Genomic DNA, 26159 nt, shown 5'->3' with positions numbered 1-26159 from the left:
CTCGAAGCTGTCAATACCTTTGTTATTGAGGACAGTTTCTGCCTTGTATCTATTTACAAGCTTAGAGCTGTTGTCGATCGCTGAAAAAAAGTTATCGGCTATCTTCTTTTTCCATCTTTGTTTCTTCAACAAATCCTTTCGTTACATACTCAAACCTTTCTTCTCGATATTGATCGATTCAATTTAATTTTCATTCAAAATATTACGCCTTGAGCGCGCGTTATTTTTTTCAAAATGTCTGGATATCCGACAGGTTCTGGTGGTAATGATGGCCGTGGTTTGGATTCTCTATTTGCTCAGCTTCGACAACAGCAAAATCAATCGCAGCAACCGCAGCAGCAGGCTGCTCCTGTTCATTTAGAGCCAAGTTATAATTATTACAACAACAATAATAACAATAACAGCGGCTTCTTTGGTCAAAATCAACAATTGCCTCCTCATTATCAACAACCTTCTGTTTCCTCGCCACTTCCTACCCCTCCTGTACATGGTCAACAACCTCATCATAATTCTTCTATCATGAGTCCCATTGATACTCCACATGCCGAACCTCGCTTTGCCAACCCAGTTGGTGCTTCAACCAACGATAATCGTACTTCCAGTTTACTTAATCTGTTGAAGTTCAGCCAACCTTCTGCTAGCAAGTCAAACAATCAAGCAGCTCCGATCGGCACACCACTTCCTCCATCTCGCGAGTCGTCCATGAGCTTCGGTGGAAACTCCGATGTTCTTGGTCAAGTCAGCGCCGGTAATCGTGGTGGTCAAGATCTTCTCGCTGCACTTATGGGAGGAGCACAACAAAAGCCAGTTTCTACCCCGCAAATGACTCAAACAAGTCCGCAATTTGCCAATGCTTCCCAACCCCAGTCGAGCTCCAGCTTTGCAGCTGCGACTTCTCCACCTGCCGATACACAAGCTTATCTCCTTCGTCTTCTCAATCAACCAAAGCCACCTCAAACTAGCAATGAATCGCCACATTTAAACGCCGAGAAGGTATTTTCGCCTCAAAGTAAAGCAAATAGCTCTTTGGACGACGTTGGTGACTTGGCACAAACTCTGGAAGATACGAAGATTGACATGGACATGAGTATGATGGGATCTTCTGCTTTCGAGGGCAAGATTGATAGACCTCTCAGCAAGGAAAATTTCACTCCTCAGCCAAGAAACAACCAGGGATTGTTCACCTATGTTAATCCTTTCGAGGAATTGGCAGCTTCGTCTCCACGCAATCGCACTCCGAAGGCAACCACAGGTGGTCCATCAAGTTCAAACATTCCTGCACCCGCTTTCCAGATCTTGAAACGACAAGATTCAACTGACAACAAGCGCAAGATGGACGAGAGAAGCAACAATGATAGTCCTGGCCAGGTTTTCTCAAAGCGTAAGCTTGGATCTCCTGCTGCATCCTCTGGGCCACCTACACCACTTCCCGATGGGCGTACTCAATTGGAGGCTTTGATTGGAATCGGTGCCCCAAGCCCAGCTTCAGCTTCCAATGGTAAAGGCAAGGAAACTGTTAGCCATGCTCTTGGGGAAGTCGGTGATGTAGTCGATAACCAAGTTCAAGAAGCTTTAGCTCGTGCCGAAAAGGAGGCAACTACGGCTGAAATTGAGAAGGACTTGCGGAGCATGCTTGCTGCTGAAACCGAGACACAGTTTGAGGATCGTGCACAGGTCGCTGCTACAGCTATCAAGAAGGTGCTTGACAAGGACGCCACTGTTCTCGATGATTTGCCTACTCCGATTGCCAATGAAGTCAAAGAAATCATTGACGACGCTGCGAATGGCCACATTGCAGACAGCTGGGAGAGTGCAGATGCTGCCGAGGATGCTCCACACAATTATGATGAAACTGTCGTCAAGGTATTCAATTTCCCTATGAAACCATGGACCTCAATCACTATCAAAAATAGTGAAGAAGGTCGTCCTAGTTTCCGTGACGAAATCATCATGGATATCGCTCGCCTTAAGAAAGAGTTTGATCAAATCGATCGCACTCTAGTTACTGCCTCCTCAAACTTTATTGTTTATGGCATGTCAAAGAATGGTGGCATTCGTATCATTAGACAGGCTGATGGCAAGGATTCTCGACTTTTCACAGAGACACACGATCGTATCTTCAATGTTTCGACATCTAGTGCTCCAGCGGATCTCAAAGAAACTATTATCGGTACTGGTATTAGTGGCACTGTTTACTGGGCTATTGTTAAAGACGGCGAGGGAGATTTCATTGAGGAAAACCATCCTGAAATGCATGGCTTTGCTCTTCCTCCTATTCAAACTCCAGACAATGAGTCAGCTGGTGGTGTACTCAAGACCAGAGCTAGAAAGAGCTCAAATCATCCTGAATTTTTCGCCGTCGGACGCGGAAAGTCCATTCAAATCATCTATCCATCTGTTATCATGAAGAACTCCTTCCTGAAAAATGGAAAAGAGCGCATCGTTGATACAGATCGCTACCTCGCCCACCGTTCTCTCAAGGTCAACACCGGCAAGGCAGGCAAAGACTTCACATTTAGTGAGGATGATACAACTATCGTTTCACTGGACAAAGCTGGACGAGTCAAGTTCTGGGATGTTCGTCCCCTTACTCAGATCCCAGAGGATGAGCTTCATCAAAAGGCCCCTCCTGTTGAGATCAAAGAGCCTCTTACGACTCTCATCACAACTCCTGCAACTGAAAAATCGTGGCCTACTTCGGTCTTGTTTGTTGATAAGCTTCGCCCTTATCAGAAGGGTGGTCCATTGCGCTACATGATTGTGGGTATGAAGCAAAATCATACTTTACAATTGTGGGATCTTGCTTTGGGTAAGCCTGTTCAGGAAATCCACTTGCCTCACAGCAAGGAATCGGATGCCGTTTGTAGCGTCTTGTACCACCCTGCAACTGGTGTCATTGTGGTCGGACATCCTACACGAAATTCGATCTATTTCCTCCACCTCTCTGCTCCTAAGTACAACCTTCCACGCACTGTTACCCAAGCTGAATATGTTGAGAAGCTTGCAGCCAATGACTCCAGTGTTTCTAAGCCAGATTCTACTGCTGTTGTCAGTGGTATGAGAGAATATTCATTCGCCAGCAAAGGTAATCTTAGAAGCTTGGACATCTTACAGAACCCTGCTTCCCCACCTGCTCGTGGAGAACCGATTACTCTTTTTGAGTTGTATGCTATGCACTCGAAGGGTGTAACTTGCCTCACCATCAAGCAAGCCGATCTAGGCTGGGACGTCAACAATAAGTGCATCTCTGCAGTTGTGGCTGATAGAGTCGGAGCTGTTACTATCGATACATTGAAGGAAATCAGCACCGTACCAGTTGCATCTGAGTCGGGTGAAACAGCACCAGAGCCTTCACCTGCGCCAGTCCCTACTCCTACTAGGATTATTCAACGCCCAGCTACCAAGGATAGCTCTCCTAAGGAAACAAATAAGGCTCCACAGACCGAGCCATCTTCTTCAGTGCCCAAGGCTGAAGAGAAGGCTGACAAAAAGGAAGCTCCGGTCGCACTTGCCAACGGCAGTCTAGCCGGCGCTAGCGGAACTGACAATAAATCCGAAAAGAAGAAGCGACGAAAGGCCAACTCAAATTCCGAATCTTTATCGAATTCCTCTCAAACCAGAAACGTCGCAACAGAGAATAATTTAGCATCAAGAAACAACAGTACTTCTCGCGCAAATATGAATACTATTCCAGACGTTGGTAGCTCTTCAAGCTTGTCAGCACCTGGCTTGACGGATGAAGTTCTCAAGGAGATTGAAGGTCGTGTTTCTGGAGAGGTGAAGAAATTACTCAATGATTCTTTCAACACTTTGGATCAAAGAATCAAGGATGACAGACGCACCCAAACCGCCGTCGCTGATGCCAAGCAGGATGCTGTCCTTCGCCTTGTCTCTAGCACTCTTACTGGTAATATGGAAGAATCATTGAAGCGTATTGTCAACGGAGCTTTGGAAAATTCTGTTGTTCCTGCCATCGAAAACATCACTTTGAAGGCCGTCGATCAACGAGTTGCTCCAGCTATTGTCAGTCACTTGAATCAAAGCTTACCAAAAGAATTGCAAAAGGTCCTTCCAGATGCTGTCAACAAAGTTATGCAACAACCTCAACTTTTAAAGCTGATGTCGGAAACTTTGGCAAAGAGTGTCTCTTTCTCTTTCGAAGAGCAATTTGCTACTCTCTTGAACAACAGCATCACTCCTGCTTTTACCCAATTGGCAGTCAACACCTCTCAGCGTGTCGCAGCTGATGTTCACCGCCAAGCACAAGAACAAATCGGTAACATTGAACGTCAACGACATGCCGACAGCCTTAAGATCGAGCAATTGACTCAACTTGTCCACGGCTTGACCGAGACCATTTCATCCATGGCTGCTGCACAATCTGACTTCCAAGCTCAATTCTTGCGTGTTCAACAGAGAGATAGACAGGGTTCATCTCACCGTGCTAGCCCTGTCATAGGTCACAACTCCAGCAGACCTTCTGTTTCCTCAGCACTTGCAGCCCCTCCTGTTGTCGAAGAGAAGTCGCCACAAGAGCTTGAGTATGAGGAGATGTTCAAGCATATCCAAGCCCCTATGCAAGAAGGTAGATTCGAAGATGCCGTTGTCCGTTGGTTGCAAACTGGTAGAGAGCAAGAGTTCTTTGCAAGATACTTCTGTAGATTCTCTCCAAAGTTCATCACTGAGCTCAGCCCACTTTTGCTCCTCAGCCTCGGCGCTATCATCACCATTGAGTTGACTGATGATCTTATGAATCAGCGTCTTGCCTGGACCGAAACCATCTTGAACTCCTTCCAGATCAAGATGGTCAGTGGATATCTTGTAAGTTTCACATACTACTTTGGTGTTTATTATATACTAATGTTATCTGCAGGATGATCAAGTTGCCGATCTAGTTCCTAAGATTATGAACATTTACATCCAACGCCTCGAACATCTCTTTATGCGTATTACCAACGTCGCCCCTGCTGATCCCCTCCTCAAGCAACTTTCTCAGATGGTTTCCACTGCCAATCGTATTTTGGAGCTCTATCGGGAGCGACCATCTTCTCGCCATATGACCGGCTTTTCTCAATAAGAGCATCCGCGGCATCACGAATAATCATATTATACACACTTCGGATATCTTTTTAAGGGGTGGCCAGTCTGGGGAGGATTCTTTCCGAATTTCCATCAGCTACGCCAAATCTCTTCAATGAGAAATTTCTAGTTCTTTATTATGCTTATTACTACACCAAATCTCGAACACTGTTACGGTCTTTTCGCAAATAGCATTGGCTCTCGAGATACTGGAATGTTCTCAGCCTCGCTATCCATCGATTCTTATTCTGCGGATCTTCAGGCTCTATGTTCACATGACATTTTCAAAAATTTCTTTTTCTTGACTTTCCTTCAACTTATTTTTTGTGCCAATACTAGCGAACAAAATCGCGTTTCTGCGTATGTTTTCTACTACCTACATTTTCAGGCGCATGAGCGGCATACAAAACACTATCTGGTTATGAAAATTTCATACTTTGGTCGGTGGGGGAAGCTATTGGTTGGCTTGGGTTGCTGAAAACGATTCTATAATGGCTGTTCTGATCTTACGATATGATACCATCTGGGGATTTCATTGGACTTTTCTTTTCTTTTTCCCGAACAATATCTGATATGGATTTGGATGTGGGCGGGAAATGGACGATTATCATAGAATAAATGAATGGATGGGTGGATTTTCATGCGACCCTGGCTCACCTCGGCCTGGACTTCGCTTGGTCTTTGATTAAATTTGAAGACATTTGCGAGCTATACCCTTGACGTCCTGGAATGAAATGATTGTGGTGGAGCTTCATTTGTGTGTATTTTAGACTTGGGGACATTCTTTAAAGAAGACTTCGAGGAAAGCCATGATTATTAGGCTAGTGAATACTATTCATTGCATTCATTACATACTTGTGCATCTTGGTTTAATGTGAATGGGGTGACACTGTATGCTGTAATGTGACAGAGTTGAGTGCTGCAAAGACTGCAGTGGGTGATGTGGAGGTAGAGCAAATACCAGTGATGAGGTGCAGATGTGAGTAGCGTAAGTCAACTGCGAGAGAGGTATAGATAGAAAAGTGTTTCCCAGGCCGTGCTAAGATAATTGAGTTTTGACAGGATAATCGAATGCCAGCTGAAGATAATCTCTCAGAGTAGAATAACACTTCGCGAGTCTGTTGTCAATGTTACCGAGTGTATGAAAAGTGTCAATTCTTTATCAGATGTTTCGAGTTAGCTGTTATGACATCCCTGGAATTTCTTCAAAGACCTTTCTCCTAAGTTGAATACCATTTCTTACTAAAGACACCTGCTCTGGAAAGGACTCATCACTCATGAAAGATACTTGGTAACTAGGCTTCGCTTACCACGCTGCAGAAAAGTCTGTTTAAGTTGGGGCTCATATTGGGAATTGAAGATCGGAGAATGAAATGGTGGCTTAGATAGACCTTTGGGCTGAATTAGGCACTCGTGAGAACCAGTTGCCCGATAATATCGTTAGATTGATGTTATGTTGAGTTTGATAATGCCAGACATTCCTTTGGACCTTGGCTCTTTACGGTACAGTAATGAATAAACCTAAGTCAATCGACCAATCTAGATCATTGAGCTTGTCGATTATTCCTCTTAGCTAGTCAGACCAGGCCACGGGTCAATTGACAGTAATCGTTCTAATCGTGCGTGCTAACTGATAGGGCGTCGACTATCAGATTAAGGATATTGCGATGTACATTTTTGGGGCAGGGAGAAGGACACGTATAGCTAGAAACCCCCTTTTCAAAGTATCAGCACTCAACCCCTGGGATTACATGAAACATACCACAAACAATTTCACCCTGACCTAAGTATTTCAGAAGCTACCTACCCAATCCCCCGAGCGAACGAATCCCGCACGTGTATCATCCCGTAAGAAACCTCTAGTTACATCGCTCGCCAAGTTCCAAGCGACTCATCACTCGGAATGATTATCGGAGTCTTCTATCCGATGGTCGCGACGGAACTTTCTTGGTTGAAGAAGAGATTTCCGGAAGAAAGAAGTATTGTGCAATTGGACGCCGCATTCTTGGCATCATGTATCAGATATTGAGATGGTATAAGTGCTGACTGGGTAGGGCATTGAAAGGCCTCTCTTTCCAGGAGAGGAAGTTAGCTATGTGTGTAGGTGGAGAAAGGTTACGCAAGGAGAGGAAAAGATATTTTGCAGGATATTTGCAAATTTCCGATGAGTTCACATTCTTCCTCAATGCGACTCCATTTCCCCACCCAACATCCACGAAATCAACCATTCCCCCAACCCCAAAAGCGTCTCCAGAAGTTCGCCCACTCCCCAGCCGCATCTAGACCACAATCTCACCCCAATCTACCCCACAACCCCACACCCATCACGATCCAAGACCCAGACCGGAAGAGCTGATCCCCAATACCCAATATCGACATAGCGCCTAAATCAATGCTCTTGCTTCCCGCACTCTTCCCGCACTGCCCTGGATCTTCCCCTCTATTCTTCATGTCCCATGCCTTCGAATACCACCATGCCCCCTCCTGTTTCCACAAAAACTCCGCTTCTCTCCACTTTCTGTTCGGAAGGGAATGGGAGGGTAGAGAGGTGTCTTTGTTGCACATCGTAATTTGTGGGCCGTGACACTTGAGTTGATTATGGCTTGCTTGATGAGGGGATTGGCTGGGGCTGAGATGTGGTGAGGGGCTTGAGGGGGTTGAGATTATTATTTCGACGCTCTCGGTATATCTACCTATGGAGCTTCGTGTATATTGATATTTCGTCCATGTTTTGATTTCCTTGATTTATTTGTAACAAGAGGTTGAATGTTTGAATTCGTCCTAATCTGAACAAAAGACTCGAGAAAAGTATGCCCGGGTTTTGCTTTTTCTTTGAAGAATATTAGATGGGAAAATCATTTTCTATCATCATTGAAGAAAATATCACGGTATCAAAAGTTGTGAGATTATTCCGCGTATGGTTTAAGTAGTAGCTAATAATACTTTGTCTTTCCAACTACTAATATTCAATATCCTATCTAATATTTCCAATGATTTCCAATCTGTGTTATATCATCAACCAAAGCTGGTGGAATGTCCCATCCCGGAAAGTGTTCATCAAAGTTATCATCTATAGTTTCTTTAGCAGGAAGAACGGATTCAACGGAATAGTCCCACGACAATTGCATAGAAATATTCAAGGAAGAGAGGGACTCACAATCATAACTCACTCGAATTCCTATTCATGACAACATTTTTTCTATCGAGAATGCATTTTTGTATTTGGAACTGTTAAAAGCATCAATGTATCGGTTTGTGCTTCACTATAGATCACCCTGCGCTGTGTAGAGAATACCGCTTGTCATTTGAGATAAGTCTTCTACCATCAAAACCAGCTTTACTCCCTTAAGTCCTAGGATTCATTCCATTCTATCGCCACTCCTTCTCAACTACATTTCTTTTAGCAAGCTATTTCTTTAGTCATTGAAAGTCACGATCTCCTTACGAGCGCCACTTCACAGGCGATCATGGAACTTCCTAGATGGCGTTTATAACGGTAGGCCAATCATACGCTTCTGCCAAGTAGAAATATGAGGTTTTCCTTCACAGACCCTGTCCCAAGATTAGCTTATAAAATTGCTAGGACATAAATTCTATTGTGCAAAGATCAGATTGGTGAATATTATTTTATTATCAACTCAGCGCTCACTACAATGATTCCCTTGTAGCGAGAATATCTTTGATCTACCATTTACCTATCCAATTTTGTTGGAAAAAAGGAACGGATAATCGCAAACTCGGTCTTCTCGCAATGCAGGTGCTGAAATCGGGAGGCTTGACTATACTAGGGATCTTGGCCATTCTGCGAGAAGTGTGTCCACTGGAAACGGAGATGTCACTTTGGATGTCACGCAGGACGGATTATCTACGTTTGCTTACCTTTTACGAGTTAGGTGCAGGCTTTGGAAGGATTGCCGATTTGACTGTGCTGAAGTTAATAGTACCAGCAAGGGGTTAATTGCGAGTCGTCGAGACATGGATCAGTTTGAATGGAGAGGCCGCGCTTGAAGTCATTTGAGATAGATTGAAATAGTATCGGTCATGCCGAATTCGCTTGAATGAATTTGTATCATGAATAAGGGAGACTAACTCTGTGTTTGCAGTTGAAGAGTTGGAAGAAATTGAGCAATTGCTAGTAGAGATAAATCTAAAGGCCATCGAAGCCGAAAAAGTGAATATGAGAGTGCCAGCCAGGATAGGCTTGAAGTGAAATTCGACTGCAACACAAGACTCAAAGGTAAACTTCGCATCAGATCAAGAGGCTGGAGGATGTAGAAAGAAACGCTAGCTTGACACAGAAGTGTACAGGGGGCCAAGCGCTAGCCGATATTCCCGATTGCTACGTCTCTTGGCTTGCATTCTGTATTCCCCGGCATTGATATGTGACACACGCTTTTATCTTGGGCACTCTACTTCTCATTGGAGTTTCATCATATGAGAAGCCTGTACCTGCGAGGTTGTCACGATCATATTCATATGTTCAATATGACAGCGTCGTGGAGAAATAGTGAGTAAATCTGAATGAATATCTACTGGAGTGAAGAGATTCTGCAAGACATTGCATTTTGAAGATATCTCCCTGTATCTGAGCTGTGTAATATTCCAACATGCTTCGATTGTACAAGTACATGCAGAAAGTCTCTTTAAATGTCCCATCAGTACAGTAGTCTGGCAACATTGGACCCAAGTATTAACTGTAATCACCATCCAACAACGCTCAGTCAGAACAATAATAGTGATAATCGCAATCATTTATAATATCCCTACAGCTAGTAGGCCAGTCATCATCATCCTCATATTCCTCCTCATCATTCCAACCATAATCTTCATCCAAAAAGTATAGAGGAGGCGCAACGTAATTCCACTCATCCAAAATTTTATTGTGCTCTTCACTCCACGGCGCTAAAGTTCTATCTGGGCCATGAGGCTGGTATTCCGGCTTGTGAGATGCATCAACACGCTTCTTGGTTTCCTTGCTAACCAAATCTTGCCGCCCGTTGGTTCACGAATGGAATTTGCTCCACAGTTTAGGAAGGTGCTGGACATCCCCAACACAATAGGAGATGATGTCGTTACAAATTGGTCGTTGCTGGAAAACCTCGTAGGAATCATCAAATTCGGCCTTAAACAATCGACCTCATTTCTCTTTTGCCAGCTTCCAGTTTGTTAGCTCGCGGCTCTCCAACCCGCTTTGCCCAATACATTTCGATAAACCATTCAGAAACTTCCTAGAACCTGTCGTCGTCCTCGTAGCACCTCCATAAGTTGAACATCCTATACCCCTTGTAGCGCCGCGCCAAAATGTGCATACAAGGCATCTCAATCGTTGCGAGCGTGGAAAAAGAACTTGAGGATCTTTCCGTCTTGGAGAATATCCTTTAGTGTCTTTCCTTTAATGCCAGTGGTATTGATTGCTAGTGGGCGTAGAAAATATACATCTATAAGACAGACGCGCGTGCTCGGGGTCCCTGTATCAATCAGAAGGGTAAGGATGAAAAGCGAGCCCTCACGGCAGAGTTCTACGCCTTCAAGATCAATGTACATAATTGGCTCGTACAAATCTGGCGATGCGTGGCGGAAGATAAGCCAATCGACCAAATCGCTGATTTGGTTTTCTGTGTTGAGAATTTCTGTCTTGATTTCCCTCATACTTGTGGCAAAGATATCTTCAAAGGTGGACTGTTATGCGTAACCTCTTATATTTTCTTTCCCCTTTCCCTTGGAATCTTCGGATGGATATAACCGAAGCTTTCTGTGAAGTTATTGTTATATTGCTTATGTTGTACTTGTTACATGTGTCGTGGGTAAGTGGGATGACAAGGACAATATTGCTTTTTCCGATTTCGTGATGTTGCAATTACGATTTGCTCCATCTCCCGCCAACCACGGATTCTATTGGGGAGGCTAGAAGGCTACTTGCATCACAACCATGGGCATGGCTGGCCCAACGCTACCTGGCGATATTTCTGAATCTTAGTGCTACCATCTCGCACCCAAAAGAATTTTTTTCTTTCCTTGTATACATTAGCTCTAGGAAGCGGATAATTGTCAAAACCCTTTCTCGCCTGTCAGATTCAACCAATCACTAATCTACACCCCCCGGAAACATTTCAGCTTCTTTCCGTTTTCCTCAACTATCGCCTTTTGATTTTTGGAGGTACCGTTATTTTCCTTCATTGCATTATGTTGCCTTGGGTAGGGTGTCATACTGGTCCTATCGCGGGAGTTTGAAATTTGTGTAACATTGTCCAAGCTGTGCGAGTCTGGATTTACAGTCCAAAACCTTGGAGATACACCCAGAAAATATATAACCCAACGATTTTGGTCTGTAGTGTCTGTCATCTAAAGCCAACCCTCGATCTAAAGCACGCACGAATTGCTGCTCATGGCGATCTGAATATGCAGATTTCCCCTGTTTCCAAACCTCTGTATCAATCTTCTTTATATTGCGCCTTTCACTCCTCTCGTAGACATCCATACTTCTTATCCGCCATCACCTCTTCAGTGGTAATATCACCGTCATCACCAACAATCAATCCCAAATGCGAGGAAGATACCTCTCGGACTCTTATAATCTTTTTGTATGTATTGACCCTCTCAATTCCAGCACATGTATTATCAAGATTCGATGATGGCGGAGAGTTGATTGCAAGTGCGAGGATCTCAGTAAGTGACTCGAGGATATTGTTTGTGTATCCGTGCCAATAAATGAGCACCGCATGTATTAGGGCTAATAACATGTGTAGAACAAGAATGAATACTGCCAAACTTCTCGTAGAGCCTTGGAGAGAGTAACTGTAGCCATAACGGAAGCGCTTAATGTGGATATCTGTAACTTCTTTGGGAACATCGGATAAAGTAGTAAAGTTATGGTTCGGTGCCACCGTAGGAATCAAGACTTTGAAACCTATGTTCATCATGTATGGAATCCTTGACATTGTATCTGAAATGAAAGTTGTCGCTATCATGCCTAATGGATTATCGTTGTTGGTACCAAATGAAGAAGATGCCAGAGGCAATATTATATCATTTGGTGGCAAGGCAGCATTTGCCCACTTGGCATCGATTTGCACTGTACGCATGGTTTTCGTTGAATCAGTAAAATCTCGCATCCAATTATCAAGACTCTGTGTTGGATTGGTGGTGCTAGGTGAATGGATATACCTATCTCTTGTGGGGTCAATGTAGAGTTTAGACGCCTGCCACCCAGCGAACAAGGAACACGAGGAAATGCGAACAAGGTACCAACTCTGTCTATTAGTAATGGAAGTAAGGTTATTCTGCACACCTAAACCCCCTTGATAACGATCAAACATTACGACCCCTATGGATGGTGAGTTGGCAGTCTTATTTTTAGGCTGCATCCATGTCGCTGAGGGTCCTCCCCGAGCGCTATCCCACATCTGAAGTGCATGTCGAACTTCTGACTGCTCATATCTACCCTGAGACGTATCTCTGTTTAAGAATGGCAGCGGTAGATCATCGAGCGTCTTGTATCCTTTGATTGATCCATTTGTTATGTTATAGTCCCTGCCCATGCAAGCTGCAACTACCTGTGGTGCAGGAGGATCTTCGCCGTTAATCAATGCTTGAAATCTGGATGTTTCATTTTGTGACCCCACCATCTGGGCAACTGATGTGACAAGTGAGCCTGTTGGTACAGATACAGTTTGACTCAAACACCAAGTATATGTATTATAGAAGCCATCCATCTTTAGATCTCTTTGAAAGCTTGATGCGCCACCAATGAATCGATTGTAGGAAGCTTGTTTTGAGTTCATTGGCATGGTAATGTTCCACGAATACTGTGATTCTTGTGAACTGGGTCTGTCAACCCATGCCCGGATTGCCGAGAAGCCACCTGCTGCGCAATTGTCTGAGAATTTGTTAGACTCGGAAGCGCAGAACGTATCAAAGCTCGAATTATCGACTTGTTTAGGCCAAACTTGAGACTTTTCTGCGTTTAGGGTAAAATGGGTAGTAGACCAGGACGAATATTTTGTCGTTGGGACAATCCACCAGTCCAAAGATGGCAACATCAATATTGCAGACGCAGGTCCAGAGACAGCAGCTAGGATCATAGCAAAGAGTGACATGACAATAAATAACAAGCGACGCTTGAAATGATGTCCAAATGTACCTGCAGCCCACAACTCCGGGCTGACAAGCGACCCAAGATCGGTGATTCTGAAAGCAATGAGAAATCCCCCAAGGGGTATTCCTTGACGTAAAGCTTCATGCTGTAAAAAAGACAATATAATTGTTGACAAAGAAATCCCGATAAGTATCTCGTGGACTTTGGCCACGAATTGCAGTCCATTGAGCCGAGTATTTACTTTTGCGTCAGCAATACCCAACGAGTTCGCGTATGTGTTATACCCATTCAAGAACAATAAAGTAATAGTGATCATAATAGGTAGTACATGTGTACCGGCTTTTTGAAGGACTTTCCATCTATCCTTCCGAACTGCCACTTTCGGCTTCTCAGTCTTCTCCTTGACATTTTTGACTGGAATGGGAAGAGCCGAGAAAGACATTGGTATGGAGCGAGGAAAGACGAAGCAATGTTTTTATCAAGACTTGTATGACGGATGATTTGGTGAACGAACATTTTGCAGGTCAATTTCGAAGAAAATTCACTTTATATAATTGCATTTACTGCACCTTACCCTTGAGTGATGAACCATTATTCTCAAGGTGGAAAACTAACCCCTATTCTCAGAATATTCAAGCGGTGTCATCCGGGCGTGTAGCTGAAAGCTCGATAGTTGATCGATGGGGGCGAAACACAAGGATGCAGAGCTGCCAATGGCCTTTTTAATGCCTGGATGCTGGATGGAAGATTCTTGCTAGTTTTGAGAATCTGAGATAAGCAGCGAAAATTAATGGCATCTGTGTCGAATGGATGCATACAATTCCTGAGTCTAAGGTGGCACATGGCAGACACGCTTGTCGGCCCTGATTAATCGTTGGAGCCCTTGGATTATGCATATCCTCAAGGTTTGTATGCTTGTCGAAAATTCTTTAAACCTACAAGCTGACAAGAAGTACATCAAACCTAGCGATGAAGACTTGAAATGGAGGAATTTCGCAGGGAGCACCCACTCGTACCAAACGGCTGGAAGATCAAAGCTCTGAGCGTCTGTAATCACGACTGAGAGCTTCGGGGGCATCAATACTATGTTGTACCATAATGATCCTGATCTTCCGGCAGATCTACAAGTAGAATTGACAGTGGGAAATGATTGTTCCAATGAATATGAAGAGAAAGATGTTGTGCCTATGGACGTCAAGGTTATCCGTTAATCGTACAACGTTGGCAGGGCGTCATCCTTTATTCCGAAACAAATTTAATTTACTCGGAGCAATCTTTACATTGGAATGATGGATGAGAACACTTTCACCACTTGATGTCGTCGTTGTCGTTGTCGTTGTCATGTTTTGCTTTAATTGAAAATATGAGAATCCTCAAATACACCATCTGATCAGACTTATCTCACATATCATATCACCATCCAACCAATCACTATCAACAAACATCCCCACATGGTCCAACCACCTTAATCCACGAATCCATCAACTTCTCTCTCACACCTCACCTCCTCTCTTTCTTCACCTCTCACAAGCTTCATATCTTGATAGTCTGGGTCCATTCTTCCATTAAGACCCGTCCTATACTTCTTCGAGACACACATACATACATACGCATAACATATCTGCACATATTCTGACTATCCGGACTTCAATTGATATTGATTAATCTCATTAATCGAGGATAAGAATACCTAGTACAGACACAGACCGACTCCGCAGAAATGGAGCGATACCCCACCCCTCCCTCCACGAGTTCTCCCAAACACGGTTATCATAATGATCATAACTTAGGAGGGGCACGCAACGAAGCTCCAACTTCATATGCTTTCCACAACGATCACAACGATCATAAATCTACCATCTATTCATCCTTCACAAACGCATCGACCGTTGTTCCCGCCTCCACAGAAGCATGGGCATCCGGGTATCCAGCGACTAGTTCTAATAAACCCATCGACAAACACCCCCAAGATTTCTTCGGCATTACATCTCAAGACCCATCTTACAACCACCCCAATGCAATTCAATTTGCCGGTCCTCCCCAGCCTACCACCGTCGAATCTTTCCAAGCGCAAGGCCCAAATGCAAAAAGTTACAGCTATGACAATCCTCCACTAGCCCATCGACCCGCCCAAGAAACCTACTGGCAAACAACCTCCGATCCCGTTTCTCCCTCCCATCCCCCTCAACCCCACCCCTACCCAGAAACCTACAACCCCTTGCAGCCCTCCCACCCCGGACCTCCTCCCCGCCGCTCCAGCTCTCCCATCCCCAACACCCTCCCCTCCACAACCGGCACAAATCCCTACTACAACCCTCCCTCCCATACCTCTCAATCCTATCCCCAATCCCAACCTCAACCTATCCGCCGCCGTTCCTCTCCCATCCCAGGTCGCATCTCGTCTCCCCTCAAAAGACCTCTTTCTCCCTACTCCCTCTCCCGTCCTAAACCTCGTCCGGGCTTCATAAGACGCGTCGCCTCGCGCTTCACATCCTGGATCCGCTCTCTCTTCTCCTGGATACGAGCAAATCCTATCAAAACCGGGTTATTATCATTCATCCCTATTTTACTCGGGACCGGAGTTGTCAAAACCGTGAAAGGAGTGAAACATTTCCTTGGAAATCGGGCTTCTAAAAGAAAGGAAAAGAAGCGCGAACATAAAGTTGAGAAAGAGGCGAAAAAATTGGAAAAGAAATGGCACGAGGATATATTCGGAGACTTCAAAGGATTTGCTGGGACTAAGGGGGGATCGCTGAATGGAATTTTGAAAATCTTCCATCTGTTGGTGTAAGTCATTTTTCTATGCTCTTTCGCCTTATGTACTCTATTACCCCTTTCTACTTGTTCCTCCTTATCTGTTCCTCCTTCAAACACCATGGTCATTTTCTTGAACCCATGAACCCCAAAGAGTCAACATCAGATGACCCTTTCTCCCCTCATGTTCCTCGAACCATTTCCAGTCTGAAACCTCCCCTTCCTCACAAATAATCTTTCCCTCATCTACCCTCCCACCTCAAAATCTAACTCCACACAGAAACCACTACTGCAGACTCACACCCTCCAACTTCCCCCGCGCAGCTTCTATCCTCCTCGAACTCTATTTCCTGGACATGAAGAACCTCTAGTCTATTTTTCCCTCTTGCCAAATTTTCCTTATCTCATCTTATTTTCCCATTCTAACGATCAAATGTAAACCCGTTCCAAAACCCATGATATCTCATCATATTTCCTTTCCTTTCCTTGACCTTTTAACGATCTAACGCATAATACATAACGCATAACGCAGAAACGACACATGAAGCATGCACGAAGCATGAAGGAATTAGAACGGTAGCCTAGGTATATAACATCATAACCTCAAAAAAATCTTCAAACAAAAACTCGCCGCTCGCGGCTTAATGATAAAACAAAATGACCACCAAAAATACATATTCCCGTGTCTTGTCCGTGATATCGTAATGTGAGAAAGGCAAACTCCTATCCGATTGCGCTTTTGATTTCCGTTCTGGTGGAAGATCCGAAACTCCGAATTCTCGCTTGATGCCTGTCTGGATTCGTGTGTAGTATATGTAATATGTGTATGTGTATAGAATGACGAAAGGGAAGTCAAAAAACATGCATAAAAAGGTCTTCGTTGTTAATAACACGCTGAGCCAAACCAGCTCCTCAAGGAATGGGAAAATCCGGGTCTTCATTCCACGTCACGGAAGAAGAACTCCCAATTTTGCGATTCTTCTTCGAAGGACTCGTAGGATTCTTCCTCGAAGGACTCGAAGGACTCGTAGATGCAATCGTTATGCTCTTTTGCGATGTATGTCTCTCGAAAGTATTCGCATTTGTAGGTTTTGCACGTTGCGTATTTGGTTTTGAGATGTGCGTCGTATGTGATGAATTCTTCATCTCGCTCTCGCTCTCAGTCTTCGGATACCGAGTAACCAACGTCCCGATCTGTTTCAGCATATCGTGGATGCGATATGGTTTTGTCGTTACATCGTCCATGCCCGCTTCGATCGTGCTCAGTATTTGATCTATTTCAGAATCATGTCATTGATTAGCTTAGTATTTCGATACTGTCAATATAAACCCCCATTTGTACGTAATCCAACCTATGTGAATTAATAGCGGGGTTGGGTACATATAGTGGATATAATGAATAAAGTATATAGATAGAAGATTAAAAGCCTACCTTTCCTCGCATTAGCAGTCACAGCAATGATCGGGACATGCCCCTTTATCATGCCCTGAATCTCCCACTTCCGAATCTGTCTGACACAGGTGATGCCATCCATAATGGGCATTTCTAAATCCATGAGTATGAGGTTGAGTGGTTTCTTCTAAACAATATGTGTTAGCTTTGCTCGGTTATTCTGCAAATGCCAAATCACTTCCCGCCGGCACTCTGCATACTTCTTCGCTAGTGACGGAAAAGTCGTAGAAAAACAGGGGGAATAAGAAAAAGAAAGTACATACTGAGTTCCCTTCCTCGCCACCCTCCCCAACCCAAAACGTTGTCTCTTTAAGAAATTCTAGGGCTTCCCCACCATGGTTTGCAACGTTGACTCCATATCCCTCTTTCCTCAAACTTTTCACCAGCACTTTTTGATTCAATAAATTATCCTCCACGACCAACACTTCTAACGGTACCTCCACTCCGTCTCCACCATCATCCTGATTCCCTTTCGCTCTTCTTTTAATACCCATAGGAGATATTCGAGAGCTTATCCTCCTCATCGGCGAAGGTCTTATGGGAATTTTCGCATCATTTTTTTTCACCATCACTCCACCCGTACCGTTATGTACCGTATCCCCATGACTCAAACTTGATATTTCAAATCCGCACGCCTCTCTGAGCGCATCATCCCTCAACGCCATTTGTAAATCCTTTTTCATACTATCTTCCGAAGCTTGCAAATCAAGCGGCGGAGTCGTCCTCCTGGTCTTCAAATAAAACTGAAACGTGCTCCCTTTTCCCCGTTCGCTATGCACTCCAATCTCACCGCCTTGCATTTCAGTGAGTTGTCTCGAGATAAAAAGTCCCAATCCACTTCCCCCATATTGCACATGGGTTTTTGGAGACGCTTGCATAAAGAGATTGAAAAGATTTGCTTTTTCGCTTTCCGAGAGGCCTCGACCGGAATCGGTGACGGTGATAGATATAAAAAGGACCTCCCCATCTCCCCATTCACCTTTCACAGTTTGATCAGAGCTACTTTGATGTTTGGGTACATATTCGACAATCGTTTTTTGGGAAGATGGCCTTTTGAGAGAGGCGGCCATGGTGACGGTGATCCGACGGACTTCTTCCGTCCGGGTAAATTTGATGGCGTTGGTCATGAGATTCAAAAGAACTTGAAGAACTCTGCTTGGATCTAATAAGGTCCAATCAACGTTCAATTCTCTGATAGAATCATGTTGGACGAAATTTAGCTTGGTGTCAGCTTGTTTGAGTTCTGATTCAAACATCTTGAGAGCGTTATGGATGATATGTACCGGCTGAGAAGGTTCGGGGGAAACAACAAGAAGGTTACTGTCTAATCTTGAAAGAGTCAATATATCATCAATGATGCGTTTTTGATGCATGGCGCAATAAATGATTGTATCTGTAGCTTCGATGGCACTACTTATGAGATGCGTGGGTGGTTCGGTGGATATTGATTCATGGACTTTCCCAAGGCCACTGCATTTGTTAATTGAATCTTCATATTCATGCAGTGAAGAGAGGATTTCATCGGCACAACCAATTAATGCTGACAATGGGTTGCGCATTTCATGAGAGGTCATATCAATAAATCTCTCTTGCTGCCTCCTCATTTCCAGGGCTTGTTCCATCTTCGCTCGTAGTTGATTTTCCGACCACTTCAACTCTGTAATATCCGTAATACAACTCATGATCGTAGAAACATTACCTTCATCGTCCAGATCCGGATATAGAGTAAGTAAGAGATGAGTCTCCGTCCACTGCTCTTCACCATCAGTAGTTAGCTCTGGGGCTCTCCACGGGTTATCAATTCGTGTCTGAAATGTAAGAGATTTTTTCTCTTCAACACATTCCGACCAAGCTCTCATTACTGGTTCGAATTCTCCGGCCACTAACACTTTCTCCCAGTTGACCTGCGAGCTTCCAACCTCTAAGTTCGTCTGAGATTTCCAGAGATCGTTTGCTGTCAGGGCAGTTCCATCAGTCTCTAGGATTGCGAGCCCAACAGGAATACGCGTTGCAAATCGTGCAAAGTTATTCTCACTTTCGGTAAGTTGATGTGATAGAATTTCCCTGTCTAATGCCTCCTGTTTCGCAAGTGCCAACCGCCTTTCAACTTCCTGGCGGAGTATGATGGCAGAGAGTTGAGGAGTCGTTACCTGCTTTGACAAAATTTGTATCCACTCTTGGTAATCTTTATCATAGGATAATCGAGGATTCAATGCAATGACAAGAAAAGCAAGAACACTTTGTGTCTTGGAATCCGTTATCGGACAAATAACTACATGAGTTGGTTCGCCAAATCCTCGAAACTGTATCCCATCAAATCTCTGCTTCATCTCGGGATCCACAGACACTAATACGCTTTCCATTGCGTTCATAGCTTGGTTGAATGGCTCAGTTAGCCAATTTTGGTCACATGCCAAATCAAAGCCCGAAGGTGCAATGGGGTGCCCTTCGGGTATGCCAACAGAGCCTTCGAAAACGCAAGGTACAGATGGTGAATATATAGTTGATGGAAGTGGACTTGATGCTTCGGACGATTCAGAAACTGAGTACAACAAGCCAAAAGGCGCGTCCTTATCAGCTAGCTCAAGTCCCTGGATCAAATGATTCCATAAATCACGAATGCTTTGGGATTAGACAATTGTTCGCCCAAAGCACGGATAATGGCCATTCGTCTGTACCCAATTACTTGGCGTGTAGTTTCATCCATCGTTGTCCGTACAGCAATAACATGTCCTTCATTCTCACAGATGATCGGTATGAACTTATAAGTCATGTAGGTTTCCTCTTCAAAACCATGTCGATGAATGAGAAGAAGAATATCTTGCTGAATAAGTGCCTTGCCTGTCTCCCTTTGTGTTTCGATAAGTGGATCGAAATAGTCCCATACTTCTGCAAAACCAATGGATATATTTTGCCCCTGTGATGTAGGGTGTTTGTCACCAATGAGTTGACTAAATGGTTCATTGTAAATAATGGTGCTATCATCCCCCCACAAAATTGTGGCCTATCTATTAGATCAGCTATGACGTCTCTCACGTATAAAATTGATAAACGACAACAAAATAACTGTCAAAGTCAGAAATTGCAGATGAAAAAACTCACTGGGGTTGGATCTGCAAAACACAAAAGTACCATAGAACGAAGCTGCTTCGACCATCCATTCATCGGGCCCAGGGGACTTTTTTTCCAATCGACATCCACGGTGAATTGTTGAAATGGAGTCAACTCCATTGTCCGTGGTTCTGATATCCAATCGAAATTCTTCCGTTTTGACTTCTTTGCACCCCCTTCACGTGCTGCTTCCAGCCTGGTAAGTCGATCCATGTTACAAGCTGAAGAAACTTCTTCAAATAAAGATGCCTCGAATCTCAGCTGGTGATCTGATTCTGCATATAAACTTTGCCACAGTATCAAAATGTATGGAGGTCTGGAAAGGCAAAACTAACACCCTGAAGCACAAGCCGCAGTAGAGTATGTATTCGGCCAGACTAGAACATCAGTGGCGAGTGTGGGATTATTATATAACAATTAAACTTGTGGAGAAGCTGAGATGGTTGTAATGATAATAAAAATTGACATGATTGTAAACCAGCGACAAAGATTGTCGACAACAAAAAGGAGGTTAGGCACTAGACTTGTGCGTGGCTGTGGTGGTCGTGAGAATTTGGAAACTTGGAAAAGCACTAATGAGTGTTCTAGAATGGCCTTAAGCTCGATTCAGTCGGAGTGTTCAGTCCGATTCAAAACAATTCACGTGAATGGGGGGTCTAGAGCATATTCCGAGTATATGAAAGTATCGACAGAGTACATCTACACATGCTTCACTTTGATTACAGATTTGATCTTGATAAAGTCGTTGATGCCAACCTTCTTGTTGACTGGTCACAAAAGTTCTATAGACAGATACACACAACACAATATTGTTCTCGCAATTGATGGCAAGAAGCCCCAAGCGTAACCCAAAATTGGAAATGTAATTGATGGAAAAATGGTTGATACAAGTAACATAACACTGGCCACCAATCTACCCGAAACCCTTATTCATTCTCATCAGTAGAAAGGACGATTTTCCCATCATTGTTGAATGGGTGATCCTTCAAATAGCTTTCCTCGTGAGGATGATCAACAATACCAAATTTCAAATTATCCCCCTGCAAACACGAATCGCCAGATTGATACATCACAGGATGAAAAAGGTGTGAATTACCGGCGGCATTGCGTCTTCTCTCAGTAATGATAGATATTGCATCACCTAAAGTTGCCGGAGTATTGTGACGACTAAAATCAAACCCCCGGGTAAAAATGTATTCTGTCCTTTCCGACTTGGTAAAAGTTTGGTCGTAAAGATAGATGAAATCCGAAGGGTCATATCTCAGAAGATTTCTCACAAGACACCGGTACCATTCACCATGTCCCCACGCAATCTTCTCAATTGCTTTAGGTGTAAAATTGTACTGAGATTGTATGGTCGAATCCGATGGGAAAAGATCTATTTCGATGAGCTTGACCACATGCTGTAGAAACTCATTGAGCTGCAATATTTCAATTGTATCAAATGATTCTATCAGACGTAAGCGAGGGTCAGATATGATGTCAACCGGAGGAAGAAACCAAGAGCCCATGACACGGGAGCCCGAGAGACGACCAGGGTTGAATTGAACGTAGATTTCATCGTGAAAAAGAGTGGCGTATGTCCAATAATTGTAGATAGCCCGTCGTAAACGCTGCTGCTCATGAAGCCAAAGAAATCTTCTGTCCTGGTAATCAAGACGCCACCTGAATTGTGGAAATATCTCGACAAATCTAGAAGCAGCTTTGCCGAATCTCATCATTTTGCTTAATAACTGGTTCGAGAGATGGGGCTCGTCTGGAACTTGTATAATGCGATCGACGGCAATATTTCGGCGTGCTCCTGTGCTGACAATGCTTCTACCTTTGGTTGAATCATCACTCATGACCAACTTCACCAGGCTAGAAATTGGACCATATTCATTGTCCAATGCTTGCCTTATGATGGGCATACGTCGTCCGCGTAGCGCATTGTAATTCTGTTTGGATATCTGGGACAAATGGAGGATATCAGTAAGGTCGGAATATCCGTAGATTTTCTGTAGTAACTCGGTTGAAAGATTCGCGATGGACATGTTGAAGATATGTGCTTGGTATGCCTGGGATACTTTGTTTTGTTTTATATGATGAAAGTGTTCTGAAAACATTGACAAGCTGTCAGTATTCATGCTAAGAGATTTGTTGGTTCTGACTTTACTCACTTCTCTATTATGCCGGGCAAGCCTTCCACTGTAGGAGGGGTTTCCGATTAACTGTTGTTAAATTTCAATTACTCTAACTCTGTGCTTCCCACTCTGTTACCAGAAAAGTCGATTGAAAAAATTGGTTTTATTGGTATGTGATAAATGCTGCGCTGTTGAAGAGCGCGAACCGCAGTGATGGATAGATAACCACCAAACGGCAACCGATTTATAAGAACCTAGATTTGGAACACCCCGACATTGGGGCTATATGAACTGCAGGTGGCATCTTTAAAGCTTCTGCGGTTTAAAAATGACAGTCTGACCCGACCGAAAATTGATTGATAAATCATGATGGACGTGGTTGCAGAAGAGGAAGCGCAATGGAGTCAGGAAGGAAGTGATGATGTCTACTACCTCGCTTATGTAATAATTAGGATAGGCATCTCAACCGGGGACCTCGAATACTAGATATCCCATTTTTGGTATTATGTTATTCCACACAAGAGCGAGCTATATTAATCAGACACTTAAATTCTCTATCTGTGCTTGAGTGGGTTATGATAGCTTGAATAAATGTGATGCATATGGATCAGCATTGCATATGAATGAAACTAGCTTTAGGAATAGAAATGTAGATAGCTCTTTCTGTGAAGCCATCGAAGGAAATGCAGACTTCTATAAGAATAGCCAACTCGATATCAGAGATTTCAGCATCTTAAAGATGTCAGAGTGTGCGATCAAAATGAAGACTGGTTTAGATTATCTTGTATCTTGACTATAATAAGCTGATAAGACGCCCCAAAAATATGCAACGTCCAAAACATGGCATGTCCTGCAAGTTCTAATAATCCCCTCCGCAATAAATGCGCAGCACACCCTTAGGGATAGGCTTGTTGACACTATTCTAGATATTCTCCCCAACCTTTCACCTAGAATAGCTCACGATCGCTCATGAGTTCCGTCCCCGAGAATTTGTCAACTACACTCCTAACTCAGCAAGAAATGATATCTCTTACCCCAGGCTATTTACAAAAATTGAGTCTCCATCATTGTTGACATGCTACCACCATCAATATCAGTCACCGGAATCTCATCCCCCATTACCATAACCTGATCATTTACCGCTTTCTCGTCAAACTTTGCAAGCATCCACTTCTTTGCCCTCGGCTGATGTATCTGTACCATACTTGCCAAGTCTGTCTCTTCACTTCGCACCACCTTTCCAAACCGCTGTTTCTTGACCTTCCTGATGCTCTCTTCGTCATTCCAACACGCATGTTTGTCAGCAACGTAGATCTCACTATTTGCCTTGTACCAACTACTTAGAGCTGAATCCGTTTCACTCTTGACAGGTCTAAGACTACCAGTTATGAAGGCAAGTATACCGGCAAGGCGATTACGGCAATCTCTAGAGGTGAGTAACTGTTTAATACCAAGGTAAGAGTCGCCAACGCCCATGAGCATGATATTGTCTGAGTCATAAAGTTGAATAAAATTGTCCCAAATATAGCAAACAAGATCTTTCATTTGACTTTCGAGTTCAGTCATACCAGGGTGGGATGGGTAACGACTGGTGGCAGGAGGGGCAATGTCTGTATTCAACGGGATGTTGATATCCATTACACCAATTTTATTTTCAATAGCCCAGGCGATATAATCATTAAGTGGAGGTTCGACCTAAATTGATTAGCTGGGCAGATGCTATATAGCATGAAAGGAGAGACTTACAATAAAGGCGTTATGTAAGGCGATTTGAGCTGTGTCTGGATCAGGGGAAGCATGCAATGTCGGGCTAGAATAATCAGCAGAAATCAATAATTAAAAAATGAAGACGGGGCTCACGGATCATGAACGATTATCAATAATCTCTTCGCAAGATTGATATATGGGGTAACCATAACTTGATTATCAAAGGATCTTGCAAGTTGATGCCGTTGAATCCACAAGGAAGTCATCCGGTAGTTAGTCTTCAACGTATTGCTTTGACCATTTCTGATTTGATCATCAAGACGAAGGGCTCTTCTGAATCTTGGGTCCTTGTAGTCAAGGACTCCAGATCGCATGCATTGCCAATATTTAGATTGATAGTACTTGACTTCTTCGAAAACTCCGGCAGCGGTTTTATTCAACGGTGGAATAGGAAGTCTAATTGGCGGTTCTCCCATTAAAGTTTTGGCGACTGCAAGAGCAGATTGTGAGATTGCTGCCAAATTGTAACCTCCCTCGAGACAGACTGCCACCTTTCCATCAGCGAGAGACATGAGCATATGGGTCATGTGAGAATAGCAGGCTGGTGTTACAAAACATCCTCCAAGTTCGTCTCCCGCGGCAGCGTCAAATCCTGCAGAAATAATGACAAGGTCAGGATCGAACTCTTGGGCAATAGGCATGATAATCCTTTGGAATGCTGCCATGTACTCTCCATCTCCCATACCTTGAGAGACCCATCCGATATTGACATTCTTGCCAAGGCCGGGTCCACGACCGACTTTATCGTTACCACCGTCGGGAAGGCTAGGATCATCAGGTTGACCGGGATAAAATTGGCCATTGTCATATACATGGATTGAGATATACAAGACGTTTGGATCGTCGTAAAACATGTTTTGGGTGCCGTTTCCATGGTGAATATCCCAATCCAGAATCAATACCTTTCTACATATCTCAGGATAATCCGCCATACAGACTTTAGCAGCGATAGGCACATTGTTGAAGACACAAAATCCTAGCGCCTCATTCTCTTCGGCGTGATGTCCAGGCGGTCGAATAATGGCAATGGCATTTTTTACATTCCCCACAACAACATGTTTGCAAGTTTCTATCGCACCACCTGCGGCGACAAGTGCCGCGTCGTAAGTACACGGTCCAACATAAAGAGACTTTCGGCCAGTATCATATCTTTGATTCGCCTCACGCATTTCTTCAGAGGTCATGCTTAACAACGACTCAACCCAGTCATAATGAAATGCAGTATGTGCCAGACAGATCTCGTCTTTTCGGGCTAATCTTGCCATGATACGCTGCATGTACTTGTTAGGTGATTCCTTGAGAATTTTCTCGATGTTTTCCGCACTACCAGTATAAACTAAGCCAGCGTCTTTAAAGGCTCTCATTATATGTTCTATCCGCCGAGGGTCTTCTGGGTGTGCCGTGTTATCTGAATAGTCTCCAGAGGTGTGAAGCTTCATTCGATCGTCATAACAAACCCCAGAAGGGAGATATGCTTGGCGTGGAATAGCTACAATCTTTGTATCTTCTGATGATGATGAATACAATTCATCCTCTGGGTCATGATAATCATAGGTGACTGCCATGTCTTCCGTAGTAGTTAGGACCCTGGGGTCAACAAATCCATTACCATTGCCGTTTGACAACGCCCCGTTAATAGATCCTGCATGGACATTTTCATGTAGTTGAATCTGTTGCTGCTGTAAATGCATACGTTCCTGTGTATTCGGTTGCATATCTAGATCACTGCTTGACTGCAGTAACGGGGGTCCTAATGTGTCCATTATTGACCAACCAA

At 43.8% G+C, this 26159-nt stretch overlaps 7 protein-coding genes across 7 annotated transcripts; 2 read left to right on the top strand and 5 right to left on the bottom strand.

The window, feature by feature from the left end:
* Positions 1-234: 234 nt before the first annotated feature.
* EAF01_000758 (uncharacterized protein) lies at positions 235-5077 on the top strand (the record flags this gene model as incomplete). Its single annotated transcript, XM_038909008.1, has 2 exons — positions 235-4821; positions 4874-5077. 2 exons carry the CDS (start codon positions 235-237, stop codon positions 5075-5077), a joined length of 4791 nt encoding a protein of 1596 aa, XP_038775914.1.
* A 5321-nt stretch (positions 5078-10398) lies between these two features.
* On the bottom strand, positions 10399-10728 carry EAF01_000757 (uncharacterized protein; the record flags this gene model as incomplete). Its single annotated transcript, XM_038909007.1, has 1 exon — positions 10399-10728. The coding sequence occupies one exon, from the start codon at positions 10726-10728 to the stop codon at positions 10399-10401; it is 330 nt and encodes a 109-aa protein (XP_038775913.1).
* An 806-nt stretch (positions 10729-11534) lies between these two features.
* Positions 11535-13616, bottom strand: EAF01_000756 (uncharacterized protein; the record flags this gene model as incomplete). Its single annotated transcript, XM_038909006.1, has 1 exon — positions 11535-13616. The coding sequence occupies one exon, from the start codon at positions 13614-13616 to the stop codon at positions 11535-11537; it is 2082 nt and encodes a 693-aa protein (XP_038775912.1).
* Positions 13617-14894: 1278 nt separating this feature from the next.
* Positions 14895-16299, top strand: EAF01_000755 (uncharacterized protein; the record flags this gene model as incomplete). Its single annotated transcript, XM_038909005.1, has 2 exons — positions 14895-15961; positions 16209-16299. The coding sequence occupies 2 exons, from the start codon at positions 14895-14897 to the stop codon at positions 16297-16299; spliced, it is 1158 nt and encodes a 385-aa protein (XP_038775911.1).
* Positions 16300-16840: 541 nt separating this feature from the next.
* Positions 16841-20958, bottom strand: EAF01_000754 (uncharacterized protein; the record flags this gene model as incomplete). The annotated part of the gene is made up of 5 exons (XM_038909004.1): positions 20484-20958; positions 19999-20385; positions 17645-19972; positions 17361-17508; positions 16841-17202 (listed from the first exon to the last, which is right to left on the bottom strand). Exons 1-5 carry the CDS (start codon positions 20703-20705, stop codon positions 16841-16843), a joined length of 3447 nt encoding a protein of 1148 aa, XP_038775910.1. The 5' UTR covers positions 20706-20958.
* A 460-nt stretch (positions 20959-21418) lies between these two features.
* EAF01_000753 (uncharacterized protein) lies at positions 21419-22525 on the bottom strand (the record flags this gene model as incomplete). The annotated part of the gene is made up of 1 exon (XM_038909003.1): positions 21419-22525. One exon carries the CDS (start codon positions 22523-22525, stop codon positions 21419-21421), a length of 1107 nt encoding a protein of 368 aa, XP_038775909.1.
* A 1134-nt stretch (positions 22526-23659) lies between these two features.
* On the bottom strand, positions 23660-26145 carry EAF01_000752 (uncharacterized protein; the record flags this gene model as incomplete). The annotated part of the gene is made up of 3 exons (XM_038909002.1): positions 23660-24310; positions 24362-24425; positions 24476-26145. The coding sequence occupies 3 exons, from the start codon at positions 26143-26145 to the stop codon at positions 23660-23662; spliced, it is 2385 nt and encodes a 794-aa protein (XP_038775908.1).
* Positions 26146-26159: the final 14 nt, after the last annotated feature.

The sequence above is a fragment of the Botrytis porri genome (assembly GCF_014898465.1).
Source record: "Botrytis porri strain MUCL 3234 chromosome Unknown BPOR_001, whole genome shotgun sequence".
Lineage (NCBI taxonomy): Eukaryota > Fungi > Ascomycota > Leotiomycetes > Helotiales > Sclerotiniaceae > Botrytis > Botrytis porri.
This window is presented reverse-complemented; position numbering and strand designations above follow the sequence as displayed.